Here is a 22499-nt window from a genome sequence, read left to right as displayed (position 1 = left end):
CCTTACTGTGGTCTACAGTTACCTGATAGTTAACTTGTCTCAGAGGTGTACAGCAATGGGATGTAAGCCAGTGAACCCAAGTTGGAACAAAAAAGTGTTTGGTTAGATTTTAGGAAAATTATTTTCACCATAAGAGGGATCCAACACTGGCCCAAACTGCCCAGAGGGTTTGGGAAATCCTGGAGATACTCAAAACTCAACTGGTACCAAACAGCCTGCTCTAACTGGACCAGCTTTGAACATTGGGTTGTAAAGGACCGTTTCAACACAAATTAATTTGTGATACTACCTGGGAAGTCAAGAGGAGAGGTGGAACAAAGTCTTGTCCATATAGAAATGATGTACATGTGTCCCAAAATCTGAGTGTTCCAAGAAACCGAGGCTTCTAGAAGCCTAAGTATGGGTAAGGCTTACACAGTGGCTCCAAACAGTGTGACCCCCAAGCTTGGTCTGCCTTTACCATTTCTGTAGCACCATGGTACAGTTTGTCTCCCACTCTGAGACAGCACCTGATGTACACAGCTGGCTGGCTTGACCTGTAGCATGCTGGACCAACTGCTTCTAGTGTTGGCTGGCAGGATACGTCCAACTCCTTTTTTGCATCCAGAGGTTTCTATGCTCAAGAAAGTCTCTCTTACAGATAGTCTCTCCAGCTGCCTCCCCATATCTTTCCTTAGCGTGTGACCTCATGTCATGCATGCTCACACGTTGCAAAAGTTACTTGGATGCTTTGAAAGTGATGGTTGATCAAAGCAGACTGCAGGACTTCCATAAATGAGATCTGGAGCTCTTCTTCAGAGTTATCTTGGGCCAAAAGATTTTTTTTTGGACAACGCAGGCTCCTTTAGTGGAATTAGCATGCTTCAAACACAAATTTTTTTACAATTTTTCGGTTGAAATTTTCACCCAAAATATCCATAGTAACAATTGCTTGTGTTCTTGTTGCCTAAGAAAATCTGCAAGTATCTTGGAGAATTTCACTATGGTACAGAAAAACTTTATCTCTGAGATTAATAGACCTTTTTCCAAAACATAAAAAAATAAATACCATGTAACTTTAGCTACTCAGAATGCCACATAAAATTAGATATATGGCAAAGGAAGAAACTGAGCTCTTAGGGAGAATTTGTAGATAGCTTCTTTCTGTTGTCCATCCTCAGAGACTCCATCCCATTCCAAATCTGTGCTAAGTATGTACATCCATTGGCCTGAACTGCAGCACAATATGCTTAAGTAGATGTTAGGAAAGTAATTCTGAGAGAACCAGGGCATTCAAGCACTGGACTGGATTCCACAGCCTGTCTTGGGCAGGCTTTATCTTGGGAGATTAAATAATCATCTGTCAAAAATTGTTTAGAAGTAACGGATTCTGCCTTGAGGTGGGGGAGGAATTTAATTATATTGCTTTTTCAGGTCCATTCCCCAACCTAATTTATGTCTTTCTCGGTTGCTAGAGAACTTTGTGGTGTCATCAAATATATCGGAAACATCAGTGTAAGTCTTGGTTATGGAATGGTGGAAGATGTAAATCTGTGCAGGGTTGGAGTTGGGGTCTGAAAATGAAATCAAATGCAATACATTGATGACCCTTGCAAGGGGTTTTCTCCCAGCTGGAGCCAAACCTGTAACCTACTGTAATGTGGTAAACATCCTGCAAATCTGTAATTCATTCAAAGGGAAAGAATAATTTTTTTTAACTGCTAATGTCATATTTGCAGTACCTGACTCCATGATGCAAGGTGGCACATGGTAAGTGAAGAATCCTTCTCTCACAAGGAAGGGTGTTGGCTTTGTGACTGACGTAAATTTTCAGATTATGTACATAATTTTCCAACTGAATTCGAAATGCAAGATGGGAAAAAAATTGAATTAAAAAGAAAAAGCTTTGTTTAAAAAGTGGTTAAGGAACTGGGGGAGGATCTTTCCTTGATTTCCGCCCCCCCCCCCCCCCCCCCCCTTTGGTCACAATGTAGATTTTTACTCAAAAGGTTCTAATATACAGATTTTTTTGAGACTATTTTGTTCTTACCTTGTTTCCCTATTTGAAGTACATTAAGGTGGCACTTAGGGACATGGTTTAGTGGTGGACTTGGCAGTATTAGGTTTATGGTTGGGACTTGATGATCTTAAAGGCCTTTTCCAACCCAAACGATGTTATGATTCTATATTACTAATGTAACCATTTCTTTTATAAATAAAAAAAAAAAACAACAAAGTGACTGAGATACAGTCATAACAATATTGTGGAGAGAGAATTTTTTTAAACAGCTTACTCTAAAGCCATGACTTTAAAGAATAAAACTATAATGGAATCAAAAATTATGGGTAGCCAATTGAGTGGTTCAGCACTGTGCCATCTGCAGCTGAATTGCCCTTTTAGCGACTTTGGTCCTGTTGCTGAGTGCTAGTGAAGGTGTGGTTGGTAGCACAGACATGACTGATTTCACATGTCTCCTAACAGCTTTTTCTGCTATGATGTGTTACAACATAGTCCCGTTTATAGGTATACAACATACCTGTACAACCATAGGTATCTCTTCCCAGCATAATGTAGAAAAGCCCTACTTTACTGTATGCATAGATTTGTCATTCTTCAGAACAACTTTTTCACCCAGTGCAACTGACTGTTAGGGTTGGACTTTGTGTCCTTTAGAAATACTGACACAGAGAGAGGGAGGGGGAGAGAGAGAGAGGGAGAGATTAGTAGGGGAAAGAGGTAATCTAGGAGCAGAAATGAACAACAGTCCTGCAACATCAGGAGTCATCTGTGCTAGGAACTGGAGAACAATCCCTTAGGATCCAAAGTGAGAAATAAGATCAACTAGTTTTCATTTAAAATCAGAAAATCTAGGATGGACTAAGGAATGAAAAATTTTGAATATCGGGTCAACCTTCCTGGCAGTGACTTAAATCGTCATTTTAGCTCTCTGTTCCCCTTCCACAAGAAATAAGAATATTCTGTTTTTCAGCAAACTCCATAACCCTTTCCTTAACATGGAAGAGTTATGGTTCACGATGGCTATAATTCACCCCTGTGCAGAGGCTTGTGAACTGTTAACACTCCTCTTGAAAACTCAAGAGATATCATGGTTAAATTGTTCATGGACCTGAGTATTAGAGAAAAAATTATCATGTCTAACTGTTTATCCCTTCATGTTAGGCCTGGAGGGGTTGTAGTGGTGGGATAGATTGTGCAGTTTCTCTCCTCTGCCATCATGGCCTCTCAATGCAACCACTGATTCCTGAAAAAGCACTGTAAATGAAGGAATATTATTTAGATTTTCTACCATAGCTGAATGTATATTTTGGGACATATGAGCTTGCATAGGATCATTAATAGGGCAGCTGAGTAGTTTTGCTGGGTAACAGCAGCAGCATGCGTGTTAAACAGAGGCCACTGACCCTGTTGCTGGGTCCAGTTAGAGATGGCCCTTTCTGTTCATGAGGGGACTCCTATAAGTCACTTTTTTTTTTTTTAATTACCTGCTATAGTGCTAGTCTGTCAGAATGCATTTGACTGCTGCTCTGGGCCCAAGAACCCGGTCCTGTGCCTCAGGGTACCAGTACCTGGTATGTGATAGCTACTGAGGAGACCCTGAAGAGGGTAGTGGTGTGAGGGGGTGTGGGCTGTGCTTGTTTCTGGGCAGCTGATCTACTGTGTGATCTCAGGCATGCTGCTTTCCCTGTCTGGGTATGCGCACAGTCTTATTTGCCTAAATGATTAACCTTTCAAAGCCAAACTACCTGTAGGAGTGAAAGAGCATTTCACTGAGAACCTCCTTAGACTCTAGGCTAATCAATGATGAGAGGAATGCAGAATTATTTTTAAGAAATATGTTGAGGTATTGTTATTCCATGTCATTTTTTCCTATAGGGAAAAGTGTCTGATGCTGGGATCATATATCAGATGTTTTTGACCACTAGTGGTACTACAAATCACCACAATAGGTATAACAATAGGATTTTATGTTCATCGTGCTTATTAGGGAAGTACCTGAATGGAAATCAATGAAGGACTCAGTGGAAAATGGAGTACAGAATATTAATTTGAGGAAGGGATCCGTTACCCACGTTGCAGAGAGTTTTTGACCTACAATTTACAATGTTCACTTCTAACAGTACTTCTTGTTTTGAAACTGTGCTATGGATGGGTGTCGTTAAGATGACCTGTCAAACAAGATTACTGCCAACAAACTAACCTGGAGACAACTTCTTTTACCATCAAACCACAGCAGTGCTGACCTGTTCATAATAATGCCTTCAGGATCTTCTCATCTCAAATATTTCTATGACCTTCAGCAACTGGGAGAGTATAGCTCAAGGAAATTCTTAGTGTGGTCAGCTGTCTGTGGAAGCCAACAGGTGGTATAACTGCAGCTTTACAACTATCACAGATTCATGGAACGGTTTGGGTTGGAAGGCACCTTCAAAGATCATGTAGCCCAACCCTCTGCCATGGACAGGGACAGCTATGCTTAATTGGTGGGGATTTATGAGTAGATTTTCAAGCAAACACATTTTAATCTGTCATTTCCACTTAGTTAAGGTGGATAATGATCTTCTAATTTATATGAACAGAATATAAATTGCATAGCCTTTGGGAACATTGCAAGGGGCAAGCCTCGTTAACTGTCATTGTGTGTTATCTCCAGGAGCTTTTCAAGTTAGGGAGAAGCTACATTTTTTTATTCTCATTTTTCCTTTTTTTTTTTCTTTTTTTTTCCTTGTAATCATTTTACAAGATGCTATTCTGATAACTGGGTGGGATTAGATCTTGCTCCCTGCTCTTCATGTATATGAGAAAGCAATTCAGACCATAGATTGCATTCCCAAAGAAGCTTCTGTCATGTTGATGCTACAGCTGCTGCTTTTTTCCCTTTGCCCATTTCTCATACCCATGCCTTGGCATATACTCTCTCCTTGCCAGCACCCTCATAGTGACTATCAGCGGAATTTCACTTAGGGATGATTCATTTTACCTAGTGTTAGCCACATGCAAGTTTAATAACCTTACGATACTAGGCATACAGGCTGCTTATCTAGCCAGTACAGAGATGGACCCCACCTCTGGTGATTCACCCTACCTGAAAACATGCACCTAAGCTAAGTGGTATAAACCATGGGCTGGAGGTGCTTATTCTTCTATTCTTGCTTGTATTCTTTTACTCTGAGCTATAACAGCTCGATTTCTTCCTTATGCAGTCTTCTTGAGGAGGTGATTTTTGTACAAAAATTTTGCCTTGAAGACTATTTTTCCACAAGTACAGATATTTAAATAATTTTATATTTGTTTGGCAGCAGTGCTCCAATGTTGTTGTTTCCAAGTGATGATAATTTCTTTCTGATCTCCATTTTATTGCAAAGATGCACGAACATTTGGCACAAGTTCAGTTTCTAAAAGAGTCTGGTGACATCAGTAGAATTGTACTGGGATGAACTGACCCAAATAGGTTCACATGAAAGTAAAATCAGAACAAAATTTGGTCCTGGATATTTCAGCTCAAACTTTATTTACCTAAGGTCTTCTGGGAGGTTGTACTGAGTCCATTTTAAAAGAAATGTAGTTGCATGATTTTCTTATTCTTATGGTATTTTAATGCAATATTCTGGATAAACGATGTCATTGCCAATAGAATATAACAAATAAATTACAACTGAGCAAATAATTTAGCTGATGGATTTATCCTCTTTGCCTCACAGAATGTCCATAACCACAGAGCAGTTTCTTCAGATGGTCTTGCATCTGTGCTAGATAACTTTTTTAAGTTAACCTCTGCCTCCACAGACTGCAAAAGATTTGACATTTAACTGTGTCAAATACTACAAATGAGTGTTGATTGTTACAGCTTATATCACAATGAAAGAGTCTGTGCCAAGTAATACTGCCTTAAATTTTTTTCAGGCTTAATTATTTGTGCTAAAGCAATTATTACTTCCCAGCTGTCAGACAGTAGCTTAAGTCATACTAACTAGCTTTCAGTCCAAATCGTTAATTGTGATTGATCAAGTAAATTATACGTACATTCAGATGTTTTACTATGCTCAGTGGGTCAGAAAGCATAGACAGTACTTTTAGGTGGTGCATTTGACAAATATTTGCCCTGTGATAAGTAGACAAAATCAAACACTTAAAAAATCAGTGAAAATGTTGATCCTGAGCTGAAGTTTGTTAGGGTCTAATCCACAGGTTTTTAAACGTACTTAGGTGTCCAAAGCTGCATGTGTGTAGCTAAGGTAATTTGTAGAAGCTTTTAATTGTCAGGAAATTAGCAGATGTCAGAGCCCAGGTGGCTGTCTGCATCAGAGGCAAAATCTGGTGCCTGGGGATGGTTGGGTGCTCAAATAAGACTCTTTAGAGTGAGTTTGCTCAAAACTCAATTTTCTGAATTGGGAACCCTAACACAGAAATCTGCCAAAATAATCAGATTCTTTGGGAAATAATATCCTTGAGGTCTGGAAATAGTTTGTAGAGTTACAGAGATTTGCATGTCACATCAGTATTTTATCTCTTGACTTCAGTATGAGCAGGACTAGGCCCTTTTTATGTCTATTCTTTCAACTTAGAGGAAACCATCCTGAAATGTGAACTTTTGAAGTCTTGAGAAGTACCGTTGTGTAGTGAGCAGGAACTGAGGCTACAGATAACATAGCCATGAAGCAAACTGGTAGAAAATCTGTAGGGATGTGCTGTATTTGAATATGTTAAGTAGCAAAGCACAACATAGTCTAGCCAAATGTAAATCAGTTCAACTTTCTTTCCATTGTGCCTGGGTAATCACAGACAGATTAATGCTAACAAAAGCTGAAACTGTCCCAAATTGGAATTACCAGTAGCTGAGGTACTACCATGCTCAAATGTGCAACGTGCCAAAAAAGATGTACTGAAAGTTGTGAACGTGGGACCTCACAGAGTCTGGGGACTTTGTGTAGAGAGCATGTGAAAGACAACTGAGAAAGAGAAACTTTGCTGACAAATACATTTGTGGTATGGGGATCCACATTGCCACTAAAGATCCTTTAGGGGTTTGTTCCAGAAGAGGTTGGAAACCACAGCACTTTGGGGTTTGTTATACATCTGTGGAATAGCTCTCTCAAAGGGACTATACATACAAACTCTCTGTGACTCTCCTTTTGTGAGCTTTAGGGGTTTTTCAGCATGCTAAAAGCCCAGAAATTTGCAATCCCTCTTCCAAGCCAGAGAACGGATGTGTGGCCTTACCAACAATGCATGACTGCAGAAGTGCTGGCTAGAGCCCATCTCCAAACTGGACTGGGAAGAGTTGGATCCTGTCATTTTGGTTTTTATTCTAATGTTTGTATCCTTTTCACACAGCTTTCCTTATGACTGGCTTTTATTTAGCCCTCAAGCTTAACATTTGGAACTTCTATTTGTTGGGGTTCTTTCATCATCTTGGAAAATAATGTTGATTCTTCCAGTAAGCATCTTTCTTTTGTGTTTTGTTTCATTTTATCTTCTATATGAGTTCTTATCCAGTATCTCATTGAAACAACTGAAGCAATTAAAGCAACTGAATAACAAACATCTGGTATGGGTTTGCTTACTCTCTTATACTCTCTCCAGGGCAAGAAGTGTGTGCTTTGGAATGGTTAGCAGTTTATTATGTTATATGTGAATGCTTGTTATTTACAGAGGATCAAAGATGTTAATGTTGCACTTCAAGTTGAGAGCTGCAAAGTTTGTGGTAGCTCTATGTTCTTAGGATGTTCATGAAAGGGGCTTTGGCACTCCAGGAAAACATTGTTTCCAGCTGAACACAGTTTTACCCTTGAGTAAAAAAAGTTGGTTTGAGTGAGTAAAGGGTTCCCTTGAGTAGAGAGCATGTTGTGCTGCGACAGATACTGTTATTTGTGGTCTTTGCACTGTAGCTGGAGTCACTTGTTTAAATGCCACAAATTGTTCTGATGGTGCCTGGCACAACGATGTCCTGGTCCATGGCTCAGGGATCAAGGTCCTTGCAAGTCAAGTGAGACATTCTTCAGATCATGAAGCTCCTCTTGGCATAGTTATCCTGAAACTTTACTGTACATTCTTGCCTTAATCTAAATATCACTTAGTAGTGGTATTACAGCAAGTTCTAGATCATTGCCTTCCTAAGCAAGATCTGTTTTCTCTCTGTATTTTGCACAAATTATGACTACAGTGCCCTCAAAACAAAGCAGTAAATTGTTGCTCGCTGAATTTATTGTACAGAGCAATTACATGGAGGCACCATTATGAATATCATCTGCATAATCAATATGGTTTTTTATTGCTCTCTCAACAGTAAGTCAGATTCCAGGATATTAAGGATTTGCTGAACACCAAGCTCTTGCTTTAGTTATTTCTGAGTAAAACTTGCTTTGTTTTTGTTATGGTCTGAAGCACCACTAGATAATCTGAGATCTTGCCTGGTTTTATAGCACTAGTTTACATTGCTAATGCTCTCATCTTAATGAATTGCTGAAAGTGAAGATTTTACTCACTGAAACTAATCAATAAGTCAAGTCTTTTTGGTTTTCAATATACTTTGACCTCCAGTCACCCCAGTCTGTGAGATTTTTTTTAATTTATAGTGCTGTAAAACACAGCTTGGCTCTAGATCATGAGTGAAGTGTGGTACTGTTTATTAGCTGAGTCCTGCTGCCCTTCATCTGTCAGTACAGATCAGTGTTTTTATTTTATGTCTTAATCATTTCTAAAAGCTGAGCCTTGGGAAATCCCTGGAGCAACTGTGTTTTACAGTCATTTTGTTAGCTACTAAATACCTGTCTTCAAACTACATCTTAAGATCTAAAATAATTTCTGTGTGCACACTTAACCATGTCATAAAACCTGGCTATTCTGTCTGCTTAGTTAGAAAGTGGTATGTCTCATACAGTGCTTTCCCTGCACCCCTATGACTTAGCACAACAAGAACTTTATCTTGATTGTATGGTAGGCTATGCACATAGTAAAAATTAATGTTTCAAACTAATTTGCATTTAACATAAGTTGTTTAAAGGGAGTTGTGGTGTGGCCAGGAAAAGGAATGCTTTTCCCCATTTTTCAGAATAACTTTTTTCTTTCACTATATAAATAAAGTTCACTCTGGATAGAGATCTGTTTTTGCAGAATTAGTTACCAGAGCAAATATGTAGTTTCAGCATCTTCTGAGCCTGGTTGTTGATCTGTTATAGATGTCAGTAGTTGTTATACACAGGGAGATTAGTATGAGATTTTCAGTAGCTTTGCTTGGAACGAGTCCCATGAAGAAGCAGAATTAGAATACATGAGGTTTATAGCCTCAGACGCCATGTTCCTGCTTGGACAAAGGACTGTCAAAAACTCAATACAAGCAAAATAGTGAGAGAGAACAGCACTGCGTAGATATCTAGTGATGTTTGTTACAAACCCAAAGAACCCTTGCATGCAGGGGTAAAGGTGAGGTGAATGAGAAGATCATGGCCCAAAAAGTCCTTTGTAACCTCCCTCTAAACAGAAAAAGGGGCCTGTATCACAGCCTGATGAGCCCTAACTTGTGCCTGAAACCCTGCCAACCCGTGAACTCCCAGTGAACTAGTTCTCTTTTCTCACCCTATCTGGAAGGCACTGAGTGGCAAGAAGGCAGTAGAAATTCTTTCCTTCATGGCAGTTGCAGGGAGTTGCTGCTCTTCTAAACAGTGGTTTTCTCTGTCACAGAGAAAATAAATCCTTGCATGTTACAGATACTATGAAACTGTCTTAGCTGTAGGAATTCAACTTCTGGCTGATGAATTAGTCAGCTCTCTGAGCTTTCCCTCACAGTGTGGATCTGTATCTCCATTTCCTTCTCCTCTCCTTGGCATTTAATCAGAAGTTTGAACCCAGTTTTTAAGGCTTTTCCTATTTTCATTTCTTTTGCAATAATCAACAAGTGACAGGGACAACATTGCACGTGAGGGATGACCCTACTGTGAAGCAGGATGGGGTTGTCCTCATTGTAGGTCTTGCTGCAGTAAAAGGAGGCTGGAAGCTCTGAAGCAGAGTGTGTCCTTTCCAAGCAAGCAGCTTTTCTGGGTCCTCCCATTTGGGACAATAGACTTGGGATCAGTAGCTGGGAAATGGCTCCACCTCTGCAATGCAACCAGTTCAGTCAGTTTGTTTTAAAAATGATGAGGAAGTCAGTTCTGGAATAGATAGAGGTGCCTAAGAAGTTGCATAGTGAATTATTTTTTGTGACTGATGGAGCTGTAACAGTGGTGGAGATGCAGGCTTATCTCTGTTCAGTGTATTCAGTTGGTTCATGTCAAGAGGTCAGTTCAGCTCAGTCAAGCCTTCTCCACAAGACCCCATGGCTCTAGTCTTTGATTTGAAGCTGTGGAAAGAAAACACACTACCTTTACAAATTCAGGGAGTGTGCCTATATGGCTCAAAAGAACTAGTCCATTAATACAAGTACCTAAGGCTGAGTGAAAGCTGGCAGTGAATAAAGATTGTGAGGTGGGTTTATTTTTTTTCTTTTGCCTCCTACGGGTTCTGGTGGTGTAAAGTGGGTCTCAGCCTTGAGGCCCAGTATCCCAATCATCCACTCTGGCACTTGTTAAAGTCTACAGTGACTCTTGCTTGTTTTACATAAAAGATTTCTTTTATGTAAAGCAGTGCTGGTGCTCCTTGCTCATGCTGACATACAGCAAGGATGTGAGCACTATGAACAGGGAAATAGATGTAACCGTAATGACCTTCATTAACTGAGCCAGGAGACCTTGAGGAGCAGCAAAAAATATTCAAACTCTAACATGTCCCAACTTCGAATCAAAATTAGTGCTATTGCAGGAGGCACTGAGAGGTGGACAGATATAGAAATTACTGTCTGTTCCTTGACTAGCTTCCCCAAGCCATTAAAGAGCACCAAAGTAATTCCTTTACGTGCTGTGAGTCCATCTGTTAGGACTGAAGAGTTATGATGCTCTCTTGTCACATTTAAAATTCATTGACTTCCATGTTGAATTGAAATAAATTAGCTTAGTATATATTAATTGATGTTTAAGTGTCAGAGATCAAAAAATTTTGCTTTCCTCATGATCAGAAGTTATATATAATCTCGTGACAAGTGTAAGAACTGCCAATTTTGGCTTGAAGACAACTGTTCCTTAGAAGGAAAGCAAAAGCTAAGTTCTACTGAAGAAGTTAACTTAGTTGCTAGTAACTATAGCTGCCTTTTCAAATTCAGTTTCAGCTGAATGGTTTAACTTAGAGTAAAATATGTAAACATTTAAATGTCCTTCTGTCTATCTGCAGGCATCCACAATTACTTGCTGAGGCAAAATTACTGTGGAAGTTCCATCTCTGGAAGCTACTGTTTCCAGAAATGACATTTCAACACCAACTGCTCAGCAATACTGTAGTGGTTGTGGCTACGCTGTGGCAGAATAGGAATTGCTTCTGGAACTGACCAGGGTTGTAAGAGGGTTGTGACACTCCAGGTGAGTAGGAAGGCAGGTAGAAAAATACCTTGAGGGAGTGCAGATAGCCAAACATGTACTAGATCAAACTCTGAAGTCAGGAATTTGAAAGCTTCAAATGTACATTTGGTATGTTTTCAAGAATACAGAATGTTCTGTGGATGACTCTAGAAAGAAGTTAATTGATATGACAACAGAAGTAATTACAGTCTACATTAGAAGTAGTGGATTATAAATTGCAACATCATATAACTCAGTACAACTCTACTGAAACCATAATTGAGGGACATCTGCTTTTAAGCTTTGTACTAAATGTTTTGATGATTTGACAAGTTTTCTGTCTTAATTTTACTTCAGTGATGTAAAAATTCTTTAGTTTTATTTCATGACTAATAATTTTGATGTGATAGTAGAACAGAGCCCAATTTACTGATTAATTAGGCATTCTTCCCCCACACTAGAAAAAATTAAGAAAAGCTAAACCAGAACCTATTGCTTTCAAATTTGCTAAAGCTATGTTAAACCACCGCACTGATTTAAACCTGCTTCTGTGAAATGCTGAAAAATAGTATTCATAATTTCATTTCTTTTTTTTTGGTTACAGCATCTCACAGTAACTAGAGAGGGAAAAAATGTGTCGCAAGAGCAAAACTCAATTAAATGCTCTAACAATATCTTATGTTCCTTTCAGGTTCAATGTAATCTCATTGGGCACCAGCAGCGGAACTCATCTGTTCAAAATGGTTTATGGTGAATTTTTCCGCAGACCTGGCAAAGATGCAGAACTTATCAATCTGAATGTGGGTGGCTTTAAGCAATCAGTAGATCAAAGCACCTTGCTCCGATTTCCCCATACCAGGCTAGGGAAACTTCTCAAATGCCATTCAGAAGAGGCTATTCTAGAACTGTGTGATGATTACAGCGTTGCAGACAAGGAATATTACTTTGACAGGAATCCTTCCTTGTTCCGATATGTTCTGAATTTTTACTATACAGGCAAACTTCATGTCATGGAAGAACTTTGTGTCTTTTCCTTCTGCCAGGAAATAGAGTACTGGGGCATAAATGAGCTCTTCATTGATTCCTGCTGCAGCAATCGGTACCAAGAAAGGAAAGAAGAAGGTCCTGAGAAAGACTGGGATCAGAAGAGCAATGACAGAAGTATAGACTCCTCTAATGAAGAGTCATCCATATTTGATAAAGAACTGGAAAAGTTTGACAATCTATGTTTTGGTGAAATAAGAAAGAAGATCTGGGTCAGAATGGAAAATCCTGCATACTGCTTGTCTGCCAAGTTAATTGCCGTGTCATCCCTGAGTGTTGTCCTGGCATCGATCGTGGCCATGTGCATTCATAGCATGCCAGAGTTTCAAAGGCTGGATGCCAATGACAGGGAGATTGAAGACCCTGTGCTGGAAGCTGTGGAGATTACATGCATCGTCTGGTTCACTGCTGAACTAGTGATCAGGCTCATCACTGCTCCAAGTCAAAAGAAGTTCTGGAAGAAACCACTGAATATCATTGATTTTGTCTCTATTATCCCATTTTATGCCACATTGGCTGTGGACACAAAAGAAGAAGAAAGCGAAGATATTGAAAACATGGGGAAAGTGGTTCAGATCCTGCGGTTAATGAGGATATTTCGCATCCTGAAACTAGCCAGGCACTCCGTAGGACTGCGATCTTTAGGCGCCACTTTGAGACACAGCTATCAGGAAGTTGGACTTCTGCTTTTGTTTTTGTCTGTTGGGATTTCTATTTTTTCCGTGCTTGTCTACTCAGTGGAGAAAGATGATGACTCATCAGAACTGCACAGCATTCCTGTTTGCTGGTGGTGGGCAACCATCAGCATGACCACTGTTGGTTATGGGGACACTTACCCGGTCACACTTGCTGGAAAGCTGCTTGGCACCCTATGTATTATCTGTGGAATACTAGTGGTAGCACTTCCAATCACCATTATTTTCAATAAGTTTTCTAAGTACTATCAAAAGCAAAAAGATATTGATCCAGACCAATGCAACAATGATCGCAAAGAGAAATGTAATGACTTACCTTATTTTAACATTAGGGATATTTATGCAAAAAAGATGCACTCCTTCATTTCTAGCCTTTCTTCAGTAGGAATTGTAGTCAGCGACCAAGATTCAACAGATGCCTCCAGCATCCAGGATATGGAGGATGTTTATAACACAACGTCTTTAGAGAATGGTACAGGAAAATGAATTGAATCACATTCTGTTCCCTTTAATTCTCTTCTGGTTCTTGGTAAATGTGGACTCAAAAATTTCAGTGAATTTATTAAGAGCAGTTAATTCTCAGGGTACTTAACTCTCAGCCATATTTGGACATTCTTTGCTCTGAGGATGCCAGAAAAGCTTCATTGTTTATATGAGGCTTTAAATTATGCCTCATATGGTGGCTTAGTTTTTACACAGCTAATGTTATGCATTTTTTGGGAGAAAAAGTCAGGAGAACAGTTTTAAATGTGAGATCAGTGTTTGTTTGGTTTTGTGGTGTAGTGTTTTTTGGTTGTTTTTTTTTTTTAATTGGTTGTTTTTTTCCTCTGCAGCAATCTGATAGCTTATACAGAATCTGCTTTTATAATTTGCTGCTTTTCAGGTAGAGATATATTACAAACATAAGAACTATTGCACAAACAAGTGAAGTTTTCACCTGCAAATACATCAGGAAAAAGAACTAATTACATATATGTAAAACTGTGCTCACTAACACATTTACGTTATTTTGGAGCTGGGAACCTGTTTCCTAAGTTGGGGCAGAAAATATATTGGTACATATTGTTTTTTACTCCATGGAAGCATAATATTTATGAATTTCTTTCCAAAAGCACAATACATTTTAGTTTGTCAAAATAAATTATTCCCATTGTGCCTATATTTTCCCCAGTGTCCAGCATGGCCAAGCTTTATCATGTCCTAAAGGGTCTAAATGATGAGTCCCAGGATGAAGTGGCTGGTGTAGGCAGGACAGGAGCTTATTGTACCATTTAGCCACCTCTTCGTCCTTTGCAAACTTAAGCACTTCTGGTGCCTGAAGAGGATCCTGCTGTGATTAAGACCACCCCAGGAGCTTCCCCAGAGGCTTTGTTTTGTCGGCACTGAAGCAAACATCTGTGGAGGTCTTTAGAAATTCCTGCTCCCTGCTGTCAGTGCTGCTCGGTTGCTGGAGGTTACTGCCTCGGTGGTAGGAACAAATGTGAGCAGCATCTCAGCTGCACTGGTTCTCAGTCCAGGGCTGTAATGCCAAGCAACAGAGATGTGTGGACATGCTCTCCTCTACCATATATCACCCATCAGAGATGCAGAGTGGGCATTGTATGTGGGCATCTATGTGTGAAACTATTTCAGCTCCTTTTTCTAAAGCTTATCTGTTGGTGATGGCAGCTTTCCTGGTTGGTACTATAGGCTGGAGTGGTGCTCATTGCCTGGCAGAGTGCTGCAGCTCTGTGTTCCTCTCCTCTCCAGAGGTTTCTTATGCAACCAGTTAATCCTGCTCTGGTTCAGATTGGATCTTCTAGGGCTATTCAAAAGGAAGGCCAACCCTTGAGCCTAGCATAAAGGAGTGCTGGAGAAACCTGAGGACCTTACAGAAGCCCATGATGTTTCTGAACACTCATTTTCTTTCATTTGTCTGGTGACTAAATTACATGTTGGGCAATGGAGAATTGAAGATACTGTGATGTTGATATTTTCCTTAAACAGAGGCTTCACTCTATTTTTTTTTTTTTTTTTTTTTTTGGTAATTATTGGGCCGAATGCTGAAGCCCTTGGTGAGTTTCTACTCAGGCAGATCAAACTCAGTAGGAGTTGACTTCAAGACTGAGAAAACCAGAAGATGGCAATCAATTTTAGCCTCTGCAGAAGGTTGATTTTTCAGGTGTATGCCATGGTTTCTATTGCAAAATACATTAAGTAGCTGAGGTGCACTTATATTTACTGAGGCACAGAGCTCTAACCTCTTTCTGAGGTGGCGAAACAAGAAAGAATAGGATGGATCAACCTATACCTTTGGAAAGAGGTGTCCCTCAGGACTGCTGTGCACCAATATAGTGATATGGGACTTAAAGAGAATATTTTGACCTTTGGAGAAACTTCAGAATTTGGCTTATTACTTGCTGAGTGTTGTAAATGTATGTGATGCTTCACAGGTAATTAAGGTTGATTCTTCCCATAGTTAGTGCAGGAATACCAAAAGGGAAAGTTAGCCTAAATGTGATTTGTTCTACTGAACAATTAACATTACAAAGATGCAATCATATAAAATATTAAATATTTATATGCATATAAACCTAATAGGAACCAGCAGAATAACAGCATAAAATTGCTCACTGTCCAAAGAAACTCTCTTGGTAGTATAAAGATATATTACATTGCCACTGAAGTTCAAAAGCAATGAAAAATATTGTAATGCACAAAACCTGCAAGAAATTTATATTAAATAGTTGAAAAAAACCCTGCTACTGAAAAATCTTATTTTATATATTAAGCATTACCCAAGGATCACAGAGTATACAACTTTTTGTATTAAATTTTACTGACTGGTAATTCGTCATACAATTAATAAGCTCTTGATCAAACACATGACTCAGTCTTAAGGCTGTGATACTGTTTAAGTTTCTATGACTTTTTTTGTGCAGAGATACAGCTTGCAGCAGGAACATAACAGAAGGTAAAGTACATATCATACAGTGTATGTTATTTTGATTTCTGTGATGAGATCTCAGCTTTTTTCAAATCAGTTGCATCTTAAATGGCTTTGTTGTTTTCTGTGCCCTTTGCTGCAATAAATCCAGCACCTTGGTTTCACATAGGTGTAACTGGGAGCAGGATGTGAGCCATGTTTCATACCAAAAGACACCCTCCTTGAGGCATGACTGCAGCCCTGTAACATGCACTGGTACCATGGAGTGTCACAAGTCTTGAGTGCCAGAAGCAAGCAGATGACAGCAAATACTGAAATACTGCATGTTCTTCCTGCTAGTAAAAGTTTTTAGTAAACGAATTAACTAGTAAGAAATAAGCGTAAGAGGGGATTGTTTCTTGTTTAATTTGTCTTCTTCCTTTGTCTATAGTTACATATTATTGGTATGTAATACCAGTGTGAACAGAAGGTAGATTGTCTATTGGTTTTTTATTCCTGAACCACATGTTTTTCTGCTTAAAAATGCTTCCTAAATTCTCTCCACTCAGCTGCTCTGTTTCAGACACCAAAGCACAGAAAAGGTTACTGTTCTGATATGCATCCCATTTTATGTGGGAGAGATGTGTTGGTCTTTATGCAGAACAGTTTATTGGCACGTTATTAATTTCTTTGTCCTGATGGCAAATAATTCCCTTTCCATATCCAGTATTTCCACAGTAGCATCCATCTTTGCAGCAGTTTTCACTGGTAGCATGGGATGACACCACGGCACAGTGTTGCTGCCCACAGCTTGTGCCTTTCTGGGAGTGAGCTCTGTCACTGCCACCATTTTTTGGTGTGTGTTAGAAGAGGGAAAAGGCCGATGTAGAGGAATAAGAAAAGAGAAAAGGGAGAAGGCAGGAAGCCGTTAATCAAAAGAGATGACAGGAAAACCTGAGAGGACCTTAGAAGAAAGGGAAAGGTAAAAGATGACAGAAAGGGTCCTCACATGTCTTCACTTTATTTCTTGTTCTTTTCCACTAGTGCTTTTCTTCCCTTTTTTCCCCTTCTGCCTCACATCCCCTCCTGCTACCACCTTGGCCTCCCTTCCCACCCAGCCTGTGGCCCAGCAGTCCTGCTTCTGTCCCAGAACGAGGGTGTCTCTGAGTCTGGAAAGGCATGTTTCATCCACCTGGATGGCAGCAGGCAGATCTTAACAGGAATGAAATTAGTGAGCACTTCTGCTGTATATATGAGCAGTCGCTAACACACTTAAGGGCTGTGCTTTTTTGTAAGAAAAGTCACAGTGTGGCTCAAATCAGTGAGCATAAATATGAGCTAAATAAACATCTGTGTCAGGTCTGTAAATGAAATAGCACTTATGGCTTAGTAGGAATTAGTGTCAGGCACCATAATGCAAAATACTACTATTTAAAAGCAGACTTTGTGTCGGTTCCCACATGAACAGGTTGCTGTCAGAGAATGCGGAGAGTATCAGGCAGATTTAACTGGCAAATGCAGTACACGGGCTTGTGGCACGCCAAGGGCTCCTGACAGGTTGCTGTGTATTATTAATACATTTATTATTTTCCACACGTTCCTAACGTCTAGAGCAAGTGACAGAAAACCACTAAGGTGTGGAGATTTCCTCTAATATTTTTTTTTTATTAGCTGAAAGTGTTTGTGAAGCTGCTAATACTTCTTCATCCAAAAGAGGACATTTCTCAAACAAAATCAGAATAACCCTGTGCTAGATGTGCAATTTGTGACTGACAGCAGTAGCTTGGTTGCAGTTGGTAAATATTGCTGTCTGGTGCTGTATGACTGCGATGCTGTTGCTTGTATTTCTGAAATGTTTATGCTCTGTCAATTAAAAGACAGCAGATGCCATTAAAACTGTCTCAGCACTTTTCTGCTACGCAATTATTGTGGTGTCTCTTCTAAGCACAGCAAAATGTCATGATTTGCTGAGACCTCTTTTTCTTAGTTTCTCGTGTAGTCATCATTAATTTTTCATGATGAGTCCGTGGTCCAAGCACAGTCTAGCAGAAGAAAAAGTCACTGTGTGTTTCTAGACAAGTTACAAGACTTTGTTATTGACTTCCACTCTGGCGTTGCCCTCCCACCTCACTGGCACAACTAAGGTGGTACAAGGAGTGGTAATTCCTTGTGGAATAGGCTGATAGCTGTTACAGGTAGTTAAGGAGTAAAAAGCAGAGCTCCTGGGGGGTGAATAGAGTTTATACATAATTGTATATATGCCCTCTGGGCAGACTCATTTAGGTGCATGATATAATCAGATTAAGTATAAATTATGACACTTTCCCTGAGGAAATCACCTACATTTCATGTATTTTTGGTGCATATATTGGAGAGGCAGTCTTTGCTCAGGGTTTTAGCAGGTCAGTGGCTGCAGGTCAAGGGCTCTGTCATCCACACTCATCAGTTTTTCCCATATCACATATAGCAGTGGGAGGGAAAGACTTTGCAGCATGCCCAACAGGCCCATGAACCTGTAGGCCAGGGAACTGGGTTGCCAAGATGAGGGCTGGTGATGGAGGAGAAGCTTAACTGGTCCTGTATTTTGCCAGTTAAAACCAATACCATGCAGCTTCATGTGGTGAATATGAAGGTTGTCTGCTCTCCCTGTTTCTTCAAAACTATTTCAAGTTAGACTCCAAGAAGGCACTGCATTATAATGGTATAATTTTTAGTTGGTTTCTACTATTTAATGGCATATATATTGCTAAATTAATCTAATTTTTTATGGCATTCATCACTATTTCCACTGCAAATCCTACTCTAGCTAGCATATGACTGTATTAGACGTTGATGTAGCCTCATTTAGTATCATTGTCCTTGGATCTCTTACAAATCAGCAAAGACAGAAAGACAGTCTGGCAGAAATAATTTCCCCTAACCTCAGCTATCATTTGGGCTCTGTCAACAGAGAAACAACAGACCTCCTTGGGAGACAGCACATCGACCCTTTCTGTACAAATATCCGACCTGTAGATGGGTCCTGTCTGAAGGACAAAAGCCTGTATGAATTAATTAGGTTGTAGATGCCTGGCCTTTAGGCAGCTGAAGTTAGATCTGATGAGAGCTAGACGATAAGAAGTAGGGATGTGATTATCCTCTGGTGATATCCTCCCCTTCATAACACTGTATTTGTAGGAAGGACTGTGTTTCTAATGTCGGCATCTGAACTTGGGTGACATGAAGCCAAACACAGGAATTCATTGTGAAGTCTGAAGGCTGGTCAGTGATAGCCACTGGTTAAGGATTAATCCAGTGTAATACTGCTAAAAGCAGCTTCCTGTACAGGAAAGTTTGGACTTTCCCCAAAAGCCTTGCTAGCTGTCTGTTAAGAGTCTGTAATGACCTACAAGTGGAAGTTCAGTCTGGTGCTGTAATTAACACCCCCACCCCTCCCCCACCCCGCATAATAAATATGAGGAGGAGCAAACTGGTGTTAGCAAAGAGGTAGCCACAATATGCTGACAGTAGTTTTGTGACCCAAATTTGCATTATTTCTTGGCTTCCTATAAGCCATATAAAATATTCTTACTGTGCCATGTGTTGTAAAATCTGCCTCTGTGCATTCATATAAATATAATAGTGGAGCCAAGTCTTGGATTTACATCTATGGAGCTGGAAGAAAACCCGGGCTTGAAGAAACTGTAGAAATATTGTTTAGCTGCAACTGCTGTTTTGTGTTGCAGCTGCCTCAGTAGTGAGGAGCAAGGGACTGTGTGCAGGAACCAGTACGTGGGCTTCCCTTCTTCCTTGGCACATTTAACACATAGCTCTTGAGCATATAGGCTGAGGGACTCATGCAGCCTTGAGGACTGCTCAGCAGACCCTTCCTGGGGCTGTTGGATGTGTAGCCAGCTGTCCCTAGGAGGGAATGGTGTTGGGTGAGAAATTAATGAGGTCTGTATGAAAGAAATGGCCTTTAGGGATGTAGGATAATATCACTGTGTCACCACCTTCCTATACCTCTAAGAGACCTGGGAGAGAAAGCAGAAATGAGGAAGAATTTCAAGGTTCAGATATTTAGCAGCAGCCATTTGAAGGCTACTCTGTGTTGTGGTAATCCAAGGGCTTCTACTGAATCAGAGAGAGATCTGTATGCAACCTTCAACCCGTTCCATTAGCTGGAATAACATTTGTCTTCCCACAGGCTTTGAGTTGCAGGTACAATATGTCCTTTTCTCTAAGCCAGTTTCTGGATGTGATGCTGTCTCTGCCTTTCACTCTGACTGGAGTTTGGATGTTTCTGAAGTGTTTCACACACTATGAATCATTCTTGCAACTTTTACCCCGTTTTGTAGAAACCTGGAAACTACAAGCATGAAAGAGTTTAAAACAGCTTCTCTAGTCCTTTTTTTTTTTTTTTTTTTTTTTTTTTTTTTTTTTTTTTACAGCATCAAATGCCATGCATTTCACAGAAAGGGATTTTTCCTGCTTCTGAATTGTGAACTTTAGGACTTTAGGTATTTTTTTAATCAATTATTTGACCAGCTTAGGTCCTGAGATAGGCAGATAGATAAATTTGGCATTTTATTCCAGGTGGTGTAATCCTAAGTACACAAATAAGTAGCCTTTTCTTTTGTTTGGGAAAATGAGGTTGCAGTCTTGCATATTTAAATTGTGGATTTTTGGAAAAAAACTGGTGGATAAATAAGTCATGGTGCCAGAATGCCAGCTGAATGTCCACTGAGTGCACAGGACTTCCTTATGAACCAGAATGATGCTGGTGTCTGACAGCATGGCTTCATAAGCCTCCTGGATGGAAAGTAGAACACATTTTTTTCTTATTTCTTTAAATATTTCAGGAGGGGGTGGAGTAAGAATCTTGCTGTTCTGTGGTGATGGAGAGTACTGAATGAAAAGAATGGCACATTGAAGTTAAGGAATTTAACTTTGTAAAGACCTCCCTTCCCTTGGGACAATTTTTCATGTTGTTCCAACTTTTGTTTTTAAAGGCAAAACCATACCAAAATCACAGCAATATTTTTCCTTGAAGAATATTTTTAAGAATAAATTAGCTCTAGATACAGGTGTGGAAAGAGAAATAGCTGGTGGGTAGGATGTGGGCACACCCAACTTTCTTATAATGGATTTTGTAATTCTGTTCCTTTGCCTTTGGCATCCCACATTTTGGAATCCCACAGTTTTGCATTAGCGCTTTTTTTGTGTTAACTGAAGAATCAAAATATATAATAGCCAATATTTATCTGGAGAATTATTTTAGACAATTGAATCTGAGGGAAAAGCATTTCAGTCTGCAGTGATGTCAAATACACTGCTAGAGGGCTTGAAAATGAATTGAAAATTCATCAGAAGCGTTCCTAAGCAGCATAAGGATTTATGGCACAGGTATGACACATTTAATGTATCTCAAGCCACAAAACTAAAGCTCTGGCAGTGTTCAGTGAATGAAAGGTTAATAGAAATCCAGGTAGTAAACCAGTTCTGTCCTAATTGTGGCTTTTTGTGCAGTAATGTACTCTTGGCTTTTAGGCTGCCTCTGTAAATGAGAGGCTTGTGCTTCAGGTATTTTGACGTATACAGACAGATTGGACAGCTGTCAAAGCATTATTGTGCAGGCTTTTAGATGTCTGGCACCAGAGGTAACCTCTGTTAATCTACCATGCTGGCACTCATCGAGGAGTTGCTGCATTATAGGGGTGTGTGGTGCATGCAAAGTGATCCCATTAGGCAATACAGTGTGAGCATGCACTCGTGGGTCATTGCCAAGGGCACTTGCAGCAGAAATGTTGGGGTTTATTAGCTTGTTTTCACTGTATTGTCACCTGCTGAAAACTTCTGCATGCCCCACTTAATGTTTTAATTAATCCAAATAAGATTTAGGGTATCTGGAAAGGGTTTAGAAAACAAAGATTCCTTGAAAGCAACTACTGAGATGAGGGGGGAAGGTGGCTCAAAGGCTTTTTGCCCTGGCTTTTCTGCCTTGTCATAGGAGTAATGACAGGGCCAGAATGGGAGGAGCATAATAAAATTTAGGGGAAAATTCAGTGTTCAGAGAGTCTTTAGGGCCACTGTGACCCCATCTGAAAATTAATGTTGGAGGAATCTGGGGACTGGGAAAGAGAATCTGCATGCTGGATGTGTCGTGCAGCTCTTGCATACTCTGTGCTTGGGGTGATGGGTGGAAAGAAGATGACATCTCTGCACCTGTGGTTTTCTGATGCATAGGCGCACTGCATGGACTATAGCCTTCTGTGCTGTATCCACAATGTCCCTCTCAATCTGATGATGATTTCCCCAGGCATTAAAATGCCTCTTCAGACCTGAAAGCAGAGTAAAGATGCAATGGGAGCAGCTGGTATGAGGTAATGGAACAGGAAAAAGGGGATGATGGCAAGAAATATGTCTGCAGAGAGGACATGCTGCAAAGATGCTTT

The 22499-nt window shown here is 40.0% G+C and overlaps 1 protein-coding gene across 1 annotated transcript; it reads left to right on the top strand.

The window, feature by feature from the left end:
* Nucleotides 1–12118: 12118 nt before the first annotated feature.
* KCNS3 (potassium voltage-gated channel modifier subfamily S member 3) lies at nucleotides 12119–18939 on the top strand. The gene has a single exon (XM_005240384.3). It carries the CDS (start codon nucleotides 12162–12164, stop codon nucleotides 13644–13646), a length of 1485 nt encoding a protein of 494 aa, XP_005240441.2. The 5' UTR covers nucleotides 12119–12161; the 3' UTR covers nucleotides 13647–18939.
* Nucleotides 18940–22499: the final 3560 nt, after the last annotated feature.

The sequence above is a fragment of the Falco peregrinus genome, chromosome 7 (assembly GCF_023634155.1).
Source record: "Falco peregrinus isolate bFalPer1 chromosome 7, bFalPer1.pri, whole genome shotgun sequence".
Classification (NCBI taxonomy): Eukaryota; Metazoa; Chordata; class Aves; order Falconiformes; family Falconidae; genus Falco; species Falco peregrinus.
This window is presented reverse-complemented; position numbering and strand designations above follow the sequence as displayed.

Bases quoted from the DNA above. Each gene is read 5' to 3' on its own strand.
- KCNS3 (XM_005240384.3), top strand. From the start codon at position 12,162: ATGGTTTATGGTGAATTTTTCCGCAGACCTGGCAAAGATGCAGAACTT.